Source organism: Bidens hawaiensis, unplaced genomic scaffold (assembly GCF_021521415.1).
Source record: "Bidens hawaiensis isolate Kalapana, Puna unplaced genomic scaffold, B.hawaiensis_p1.1 tig00022295_1, whole genome shotgun sequence".
NCBI classification, from domain to species: Eukaryota; Viridiplantae; Streptophyta; class Magnoliopsida; order Asterales; family Asteraceae; genus Bidens; species Bidens hawaiensis.
Window position 1 is genome coordinate 147,718 of NW_027493461.1, and position 10,272 is coordinate 157,989.

General features: G+C 38.0%; 1 protein-coding gene across 1 annotated transcript; it reads right to left on the reverse strand.

The window, feature by feature from the left end:
• Positions 1-2,872: 2,872 nt before the first annotated feature.
• LOC143565163 (multiple organellar RNA editing factor 8, chloroplastic/mitochondrial-like) lies at positions 2,873-6,056 on the reverse strand. Its single transcript, XM_077052222.1, has 4 exons — positions 5,695-6,056; positions 3,708-3,805; positions 3,553-3,618; positions 2,873-3,423 (listed from the first exon to the last, which is right to left on the reverse strand). The coding sequence occupies exons 1-4, from the start codon at positions 6,054-6,056 to the stop codon at positions 2,888-2,890; spliced, it is 1,062 nt and encodes a 353-aa protein (XP_076908337.1). The 3' UTR covers positions 2,873-2,887.
• Between the last annotated feature and the right edge of the window lie 4,216 nt (positions 6,057-10,272).

Genomic DNA, 10,272 nt, shown 5'->3' on the forward strand with positions numbered 1-10,272 from the left:
GGTTATTCTACAAAGGAGGCAAAAATCAGATGGATAGAAGGATTTGTAGCAAAAAAAACCCCCTCAAAAAGAAAATGAAAAATTAATAAAAAAAATCATAACTCAAACCTTTATAAAAATGAAAAAAGTAAAAACACAAAAATGTTTCCACCGTCTTCCTCGTTCTCAAAAAAAAAAAAAGACACGGTGTTTAGGAAAAAAGATTATTGTCTTTTTTTTATCATTGTGTTTTTTGTTTATTTTCGTCATTGATTGTCTTTTTTCCTTGATATTGCGTCTTTTTTTCTTGATATTGTGTTATATTTTGTTCGGCATTGTGTTATATTTTGCGATTTATTGTGTCTTTTTTAATTTATCATTGTGTTTTTTGTTTATTTTCGTCAGTGTATCTTTTTTCTTGGCATTGTGTCTTTTCATCGTTTTTTTCCTTTTGGAATGGGAATGACGGGGAAAACATTTTAGTTTTTATAACTTATTCGTTTTTTATTTATATTTTGAAATATGATTTTTTTATTATTTTATTTTAATTTTTTTAGGGGTTTTTTTGTGGTCATAAATCATTCTCACACTTTTCATTTTTGTCTCCCTTTACATTTTAACTTTTCCTTGGAAATATATAGTAACATATTAATTGTTATTTCCAGTTTTGCATTGTCGATATGACATAATAGCTTACGAAATAATTAAATTTTCATAGTTGAGGCGTAACATTTACTCGTATGCTTATTTTTGTTTGTTTCGTTTTTGCAGTTTGTTGCAAGATTATGAACAGCTGACAATCTCCTAACAAAGAATGTTTCTGCTATTGGTCCAACCGCATTATCCGTTGGTTACAAAGCGTAAAGCTTTAAAAAAATGGTATGTTGACTTGAACATGTTGATTTGTAAGTAAAGTTGAAAAGACAATGGTTTTTACTAGGAAGTAGGTGTATGATATAAAGACGGGTGGTAGTAAAATGTGTAAGTTTGTGAGAAGAAACATGTGGTAGGTGCAAGAGAATGCGTATCGTCGGTAGTGGTTGTGTTCTTTGTATTTGTCGTAAGTTGTCTAATGAAAACGCGTAGGTAGGCTGTAGTTGTCGGTTAATCTGGTGTGCCAGTGTAAATGTACAGGGAATGTGTGTTTTAAGTGTTGTTAGACCTGCACTAGATCACTTGATTTGACCGGTTCAATATGACACTTTGTTTGAAGAGAGGTTTAACAAATGAATTTGTTCGTATTTGAGTTTAATCGAACAAATGAGTGCGAGTTAAACGTATGAATTAATGGATTTTCTTGTATAAGAACAGAGAAGAAAAAATTGTTAAAATCCTGGCGTTGGCGTACGTTATTTCTTGGAGTAGATTTAGGAGTAGGAAGCAGATAGTGTGTAAGTTTTTAAAAAATCAAATTTATTATAGACCAAAATCTTTTCCATTTGATAAAATATTAAAATACATAAATGAAAATAATTGTTTAGTGGTATCTCATTTAAATAAACGATCATCAAAAAAGTCGGTTCATTATAGGTTTTTGAAGTTCCTAGAGGATAAGGCGAAGGCCTTTCGTGTGGTTTGTGCGTTTGGAAAGAACGGAATGCTCTTGTTCATGAAGGTTCTTCGGTTAATCTCTAAAGCTTGATGAAAGAAATAAAAACTTTTGGCTATCTTTGGATAAAAAATAAGATCAAAATGTTTTGGTTGACATGAAAAGATTAGTGTAGCTTTTGACTGTATGTAATAGGTGGCGCTTTTTTTTTTCGGGTGGTAAGGAATGGGCTGTCAGAGCCCTAGTTCCCTGCTCTTTGGTGGATGTATTTGACGGTTTTAGTGCCTTGCTAGAGTTTTATTAATAATTTTTTTACTCTTCACTAGAAAAATAGAGAGAGAAACTTCATTATAGACGAGATATTATTCTATTTAATATAATAATATATACATAAATGAACATATTTGTTTGTCTCAGAATCATGAGCAATTAAGTGAATATATTTAACACTTGCAAATTTATATATTTTCCTAAAGCGATATCTTTTAGTTTAGATGTTTTCCTAAAGCATAACTTCTTAGTGCATATTTTATAATATTTTTTTTTATATATAACTTAGGGAAAAAAATTATTCTTACAAATTTATGTAGGGATACTTTATTAGATAACGTATATAGGTAAGAGTTAGAATCAAATAGCCGGTTAAAAAGTAATTTATTAGACTAAAATACTTGTTTTGTCTATGTTTGTGTTCAACTACATAAAACAGTCGGCTAAAAGGTATTATATTATAGATTAGGCATTTGATTTGAACACGCTAACGGTATTTTATTATAGATTAGGTATTTGATTTGTATACGGTTTGTTCATGTTTGAATCTTATTAACATTTTATTTTATGTTTATTCATTTATTTAAAGGATCTAAAATCTTGTTTGCATTCATTTGCTAATAAGCAAGTGAAAGTGTGAAACATAAAAGATTCAAAGACTCGTGTGTAACAAGCAAGTGAAAGTGTGAAACATAAACAAAGATTCAAAGACTTGTGTCAAGGGTAGAGGTGCACACAGAAACCGATTCTAACCGCCAATTAGTAACCTGTTTATATTATTGATTTCAAAACCGGTTAACTGATTTTTTTATTATTATTTTATTAAAACTAAAATAGTAATTAATAGCATAACCTTTCTTTATTTAAATCGATATATGCATGGGATAAACCGCATCAAATTACTTTAATTTGTTGATCTGAACATGTAGTCAAGATTGCATCAACACAATAAGCAAATGCACTGCTAATAAGCTATACAATAAGCCTTCATATCAGTTCATAAAACCTAAAAAACATCATTTGCAAATCAGAACATACAAACCACAGTTTTCATAACCATCTTAGAACCATCAAAAACCATATAATACCTCATTCATTGTGTGCTAGAGGGAGCGGCATATCTCTTCCACCTACATCTTGGGCCTGTCCAGCAATTGGTCCTGGCCCATACCGCCCCTGCTGCTGGTAGTTACTGGGCGGTGGTGGACCTCTCATGTTGTTAGGCGGTGGTGGCCCGTTCCAGTTATTGGGCTGTGGTGGCCCATTCCAGTTATTCGGTGGTGGTGGGCCACTCATGTTTGGCGGTGGTGGGCCATTCCAGTTATTGGGCTGTGGTGGGCCATTCCAGTTGTTGGGCTGTGGTGAGCCACTCATGTTATTGGACGGTGGTGGGCCGCTCATGTTATTGGGCTGTGGTGGGCCGCTCATGTTGTTGGGCGGTGGACCAGGCGGTCCACGGTTGCTTTGCATGTTCTCTCTTCTTCTCTCAAAATTTCTTGACCGGTCAAAGTTACGAGGCCTATCGTTCCTCCTGTTTCTCTCGTTGGCTCGAGCATTGTTTCGAATCCACTCTTCATGGTACTTTGGATCATAAGGAACCGCCTTCCCATCAATAAACGGTTCCCCTAATGCAGTTATGCAAATTCAAACACCAGTAATTATAAAAATTATTCAACCATACTATTCAGTTTTCTAGAAATGAAACATAAACTGTTTAATAAATCATAACTAGAGATAAGGAAAGAATTTAATACCTCCATAATCCTTGTTCTTAACATCCAGGTAAGAATCAGGTAGCACCCAACGAACGCCAGGTAATTCTGTTACAGATAATAAGAAGTTCAAAATTTATTCTTCAAATATACAATCAAGAAACAACATAACTTAAAATTTTCACAGATTCAATTACCTTTAAGCTTGTAAGACAGTTCTTCAGATACTAGAGCTCCAAAAGCATAATAACATCTAGTTGAAACCGAGTAGATTTTCATCCTTGCTTCATCATAACTACATATTCATAATCAATATTATTCATTTTTCGATATTGTAGACTTAGTAATCAATTAATTCTTGTCTTCCAATATATCTCCATGAAAAACAACACAAATCGGTGAAAAGAAGCAAAAATCCGACTTGAGGACCATGCTGGACTGACTAGCTTTGGCACCTTACCGAGTAGGGGTGTTCACGGTCCAGTTTTGACTGTTTTTTAGTAAAACTGGGAGCCCAAACCGTTAGTAACTGTTTTTGATCATCGAAAACCAACCAAACCGTCAAATACCGAACCATTACTAACGGTTTGGTTTCACAGTTTGGCCTTTGATTTGGTCTAAACCAAACCTTTACTAACCATCAAATCTTTAAACTGAACCGTCAATTAAACCACATAAACCGTCAAATAATTAAACCGAATCATTACTAACCTTTTGGTTTCACAATTTGGCCTTTGATTTGGTCTAAACCAAACCCTTACTAACCATCAAGTATTTAAACTGAACCGTCAATTAAACCACATAGCCCAAATAATGACTTAATAAAAAGGGGCTGGTTTGGTAGTCTCTTAATGGTCATTAAGAGGCTACCTCTTAATGGTTCATACTCATAGCCTCTTAATTAAGAGGCAACCTTAAGCCTGAATGGTTGAGAGGCTATCTCTGTTGCCTCTTAACCATTAACACTTAAAGCTACCTCTTAACCATTAAGAGGCTACCAAATCATTTGCTCAAATAATCAATCTTACAATCCAGTTTGGTTCTATACAGTTCGATATTATTAAAACCATAAAGCAAACCATTCACTGCTGATTGAAATTTTCAAAACCAAAAACCAAGCGTTTTAAACCAAACCGATACCGATGACTGGTTTGGGCGGTTTCAAACCGAACCGTGAACACCTCTACTACCAAGTAAACTCTCGTACTTGGCTGCTTAAACCAATTCCATAAGAAATGAGATCAAAACCTAAAAATGAATCTGACCTGCCACCAATTAAATTATATGTATACACACACACACACACCATGGTTGTTAATAGCAAGAATAGCGTTCGCTATAACACACTTCAAAGCGAAGCGGTACTTTCCCTCTATCTGATGTATAGAGCCTCAATAGCGTGATATAGCGAAAATTAGGTTTTTTAAAAATAAAAAACCGAACTTTTAGGCATTATTATCGATTAAACAGCACCAATCTCAACCAGTTCCACCGTAAAACTTAATTTTTTGAATGAAGCCCCTATTTCTTTATAAAAAAAATTCTAATAACTTATTGCTAAACATCAAATAGTGCCCGCTATTTCATCGCTATCGCTATGTAGCGTATAAATAAGTTGTTGCTATTGACAACTATGATACACACGTTTATTTACGTTCGTTTAAGTTTGTGGTCTTGTAGGTTTTAAACAAACGAACATTAATGAGCATGAAATGAAACAGGGCATGAACACAAAAAATTGCCTCATTATATGTTCATGTTTATTTAAAATTAAATGGTCAAGGACAACCATACCCTTGTTCGTGTTCCATTACAGGCCTATGGCCGAGTTAATGCGTATACGACTAAAAACAATCAATTTATGAAAAGAGATCAAACAATATCATAATCAAGCACTATACAGTTCATATCACCAATATACCGTAATACCGATATATCAGTTATCGGTCCTTTGGTTAAATATTGGTGCAAAATATCAATCCTGATATTATCAACAGTAGTGACCGATATTCCTGATATAAGTGTTTTAAGTCTTAATCATTTCCTACTTGTTACAACTTCTTTCGTAAGCTGCAAAAGGTTAATTTGTTTAAGCCGCTATATCTATAAGTTCCGCATAATATTAAAGTTACCGATATCCAACCGATATCATAATCTAAAACAAAACCAAAAAATGAATCTGACCTGCCAACAACTTTAGCTAAAGTATTAATATACGACTCAATAATCTCATCTCTAGTCGGCTCGCCTTCCGGTTTCTCAACCACCACAAGCCAATGCTCAAAATCACACCCGTCTAAAAGAATCGTCTCCTTCGGAGGCCTATTGGACCAGTTAGGGTTCGAATCGTTCAAAGAAGAAGTCGTCGGCCGTGTGGAAAACGCACGGGCGCTTACCGCCGCTGGAAGAGAATACTGGCGGAGATTGGCGGCGGCGACGGCGAGAGGACGGAGGCGTAGGAAGTGGGAGGAGGTGGTGAAGGAACGGGGGGTTAGGGTTTGGTGTACGGAGGAGAGAAGAGTGCGGAGGAGAATCCGAGTCGCCATTGTTAGGGTTTGGTTTGGAAGATGTGTTTGTGTTTGGAAGTTAGATGATGATGATGATGGTTTAGGAGGCTCTAGAAGGAGATATGAAATGTCCAAAATGTCCTTTGAATGAGTATGTAAAATATCAACAAGTATTTATGTAACCGCGTTATGGCTGAACGGGTTAAATGCATTACATGTTCAAAAGGTACCGTGTAATGCGGCGTTACGCATCGGAAAGTCGATAGGAATGAATTCGATTTGTTATACTAAAAGTATTGTGGCAAAATTTCAGTACCAAAGTCGATGCAGGGCCGGCCATAAGGTGTGGCCGGGTGGTCGACGGCCACAGGCCCAACACCCCGTCAGGCCCGAATTTTATGTTTTAGTTTTAAAATTATACGTATTTTATTAAAACAATATATATATATATATATTTAGTATTTAAACTCAATTATATAAACACTAGCTTGGTTTAGTGGTAAAAGAGTAAGGTTATAGATTCTAGTCTTATTTATTTTTATACAAAAAGTTTTTTGCATAACCTAAACTATAACCAAGTAAGTCCATATTAAAATTAAATTGTTTAAAGTTTAAACCCAACAAAATGCTCATTTTACTTGAGGCCCAAAAAATTTTTCGCCTTCGGTTCGAAATTTTTTTTGCTTTCTCGGAGCACCCTGGGTCGATGGACCAAAAAGTAAAGCTTTAAATTGTAATGGTAAAAGTTCTATTACCAAAGTTGAGAGATCAAAAAGTATATATATGAAACTTTTGTGATATAAGTTTTGTGATATAAGTTTGATAAATTAAAGTTTGTGATTAAAGTAGATGAGCAGAAATCATATCTATTAAACTTGCATTGCAAATAGCGAACTAAAATTGATTAATTAAAGTAGAGGGCCAAAAATTATATTCATTAAACTTGTGTGACAAAAATGAACTAAAGTTAAAAAATCTTAATGCATGTAGAGACCTGTACTATATGCAAAAAGTCAGGTATATTTGATGAATAATAATAAATGTGAGTGAGAGATATTTTGGTTTTTAATAATAATAATGGTGCCTTTACGCCTCCAGGCATTGTATCATCTGCAGCTCAACATTTCAAAGTTCTGTAAGGCTGAGGGGTGTGGAGCGCTAGGAAGGGCGCAAGAGGCCAGACGCTCGCGCCCCGGGGCGCGAGCACCACACCACCGAGGCGCGAGAGGGGCGCGAGAGCGGAAAACGAGGCAGGCGCCAGGGTGCTAGCGGCTGAGAATGGCGTGAAGTTTTCTTGGAAAGCGTGAATAGAGCCGTTGGGGGGGTGATTTATTAAAAAAAAAAACGTTTTTTTTTTCCTATATATAATAACAAACCCATATCAAACCTATATCAAACCCGATTTTGTTTCTCTGTATTAAACATATATCAAACCCAAACCAATAACACATACCAATATCACATACCACACCCAAAACCCGAAATCACCCCATCTTCCAAACCTTTTTTTAAAAACATGGCTGGAAATTGGTACCCAAACCTAGATTCAGATTACAGTTACAACGATATATGGTCGGCACCCCGGACCAACCGATGTTTTATTCGGGGTCGCAACAACCATCCGGCTTTCAACCATCCAACATACAACCGTCTCCTAACTTTGTAGTTCCGGAGACACAAGAACCAGAACCAGAAGGTGAAGCTGCGGGACAAAGAAGACGCGTCCACCGGAAAAAACAAGTTGCAACGGACGGGTCGGGTTCGGCTTCGACTGGAAGGGCGAAACGGAAAATCACTCCGTGGTCATCGGATGAGAAGGAAGCCCTGTGTCGGGCTTGGATAGCCATTTCTGAGGATCGGCGTTGCGGTAATTGTTTTAACGTTTTTAAAAATGATTTTAAAAAAAAGTTAAATAAAAAAGTTAAATGACTTACAAATTTATTTATGCATTTTGCAGCCGACTACCAAAAGAGCAAGGTCTTTTGGACAAAGGTTAGGGAGACGTTCTATTCGCTCGTTGGGAGTACAGAGCGGAACCCCGATATGATTTCGGGTCGGTGGACCGAAATCAGAAAATTTGTCGGCTTGTTTACTAATCTGTTCAACAGGAACGCCGGTCGTATGAGACCAAGTGGCAGTGACGATTTGGCGGTCTATAATTTCACTGTCGAAGAGTGGAAGCAGGAGTGCCTGCGGAGGTATGGGACGGTGAAGACGTGGGACGGTGTAAAGGTGTGGGAGAGGTTGAGAAGGTGTTCCAAGTGGGTTGAGCTGGTGGCGCCGGACCTTGATGCGGAAGTAGGGCCGAAACGGACTAAAACTAGTTCGTCTGGAGCGTACAGCACTTCCGCCGGGTCGGATTGCCGGGTTGGATTCGACCTAAACGTTGCGGGGGAGGAAACGTCTTCACCGCCGAGGAGGCGGCCATTGGGAAGGGACGCCAGGGGGAAAAAACCGGCTGAGGGGGAAGCCGTAAACATCAACGATCTTGTTGAATCCCTCAATAAATTCAACAAAACCATGGAGGTGGTCTCTATTGACAAAAAGGAAAAAAAAAAGAATGAGAGATTTGGACTTCCTTGCAAGAGACTTCAGCCACCTAAATCCGGTCGACCAAATGCTGATGGAAAAACAAAAGGAACGTATCCGGAAGAGGTTGATCGAAGAAGACGAAGCCGAATAATAAGAATAATGTTTTTCTTTAGTACTTTAATTTTTTTTTATATATTAATGTGTTTTTTTAATTAATGTGTGTTTTTTTAAATAATTTCTTGTTTTTTTAATAATACGTTTTTTTAATACGTTTATAAAAAAATAAAAAAATAAACCGCTCGCGCCCCCTCTCGCGCCCCTCCACATCATGGCCCGGGGCGCTATCACCACTACCAACACCCATCTTATCAAGTTTCTCTCTCTGCCACACGTCACAATATTATTGGCTGGCGCCCCCACTCACGCCCCCTCTCGCGCCCCCCACAAGGCTGAGGGGTGTGGGGGGGCGCGAGTGGGGGCTCCAGCCAATAATATTGTGACGTGTGGCAGAGAGAGAAACTTGATAAGATGGGTGTTGGTAGTGGTGATAGCGCCCCGGGCCATGGTGTGGAGGGGCGCGAGAGGGGGCGCGAGCGGTTTATTTTTTTATTTTTTTATAAATGTATTAAAAAAACGTATTATTAAAAAAACAAGAAATTATTTAAAAAAACACACATTAATTAAAAAAACACATTAATATATAAAAAAAAATTAAAGTACTAAAGAAAAACATTATTCTTATTATTCGGCTTCGTCTTCTTCGATCAACCTCTTCCGGATACGTTCCTTTTGTTTTTCCATCAGCATTTGGTCGACCGGATTTAGGTGGCTGAAGTCTCTTGCAAGGAAGTCCAAATCTCTCATTCTTTTTTTTTTTCCTTTTTGTCATTAGAGACCACATCCATGGTTTTGTTGAATTTATTGAGGGATTCAACAAGATCGGTGATGTTTACGGCTTCCCCCTCAGCCGGTTTTTTCCCCCTGGCGTCCCTTCCCAATGGCCGCCTCCTCGGCGGTGAAGACGTTTCCTCCCCCGCAACGTTTAGGTCGAATCCAACCCGGCAATCCGACCCGGCGGAAGTGCTATACGCTCCAGACGAACTAGTTTTAGTCCGTTTCGGCCCTACTTCCGCATCAAGGTCCGGCGCCACCAGCTCAACCCACTTAGAACACCTTCTCAACCTCTCCCACACCTTTACATCGTCCCACGTCTTCACCGTCCCATACCTCCGCAGGCACTCCTGCTTCCACTCTTCGACAGTGAAATTATAAACCGCCAAATCGTCACTGCAAAATGACCTTGCTCTTTTGGTAGTCCGCTGCAAAATGCATAAATAAATTTGTAAGTCATTTAACTTTTTTATTTAACTTTTTTATTAAAAATCATTTTTAAAAACGTTAAAACAATTACCGCAACGCCGATACTCAGAAATGACTATCCAAGCCCGACACAGGGCTTCCTTCTCATCCGATGACCACGGAGTGGTTTTCCGTTTCTTCCTTCCAGTCGAAGCCGAACCCGACCCGTCCGTTGCAACTTGTTTTTTCCGGTGGACGCGTCTTCTTTGTCCCGCAGCTTCACCTTCTGGTTCTTGTGTCTCCGGAACAACAAAGTTCGGAGACGGTTGTATGTTGGATGGTTGAAAGCCGGATGATTGTTGCGACCCCGAATAAAACATCGGTTGGTCCGGTGCCGACCATAAATCGTCGTAACTGTAATCTG

Bases quoted from the DNA above. Each gene is read 5' to 3' on its own strand.
- LOC143565163 (XM_077052222.1), bottom strand. From the start codon at position 6,056: ATGGCGACTCGGATTCTCCTCCGCACTCTTCTCTCCTCCGTACACCAA. The intron at 3,806-5,694 runs GTCAGATTCATT...ATGAATATGTAG, and splicing joins TTAGCTAAAGTTGTTGGCAG to TTATGATGAAGCAAGGATGA. The intron at 3,619-3,707 runs GTAATTGAATCT...TATCTGTAACAG, and splicing joins ACTGTCTTACAAGCTTAAAG to AATTACCTGGCGTTCGTTGG.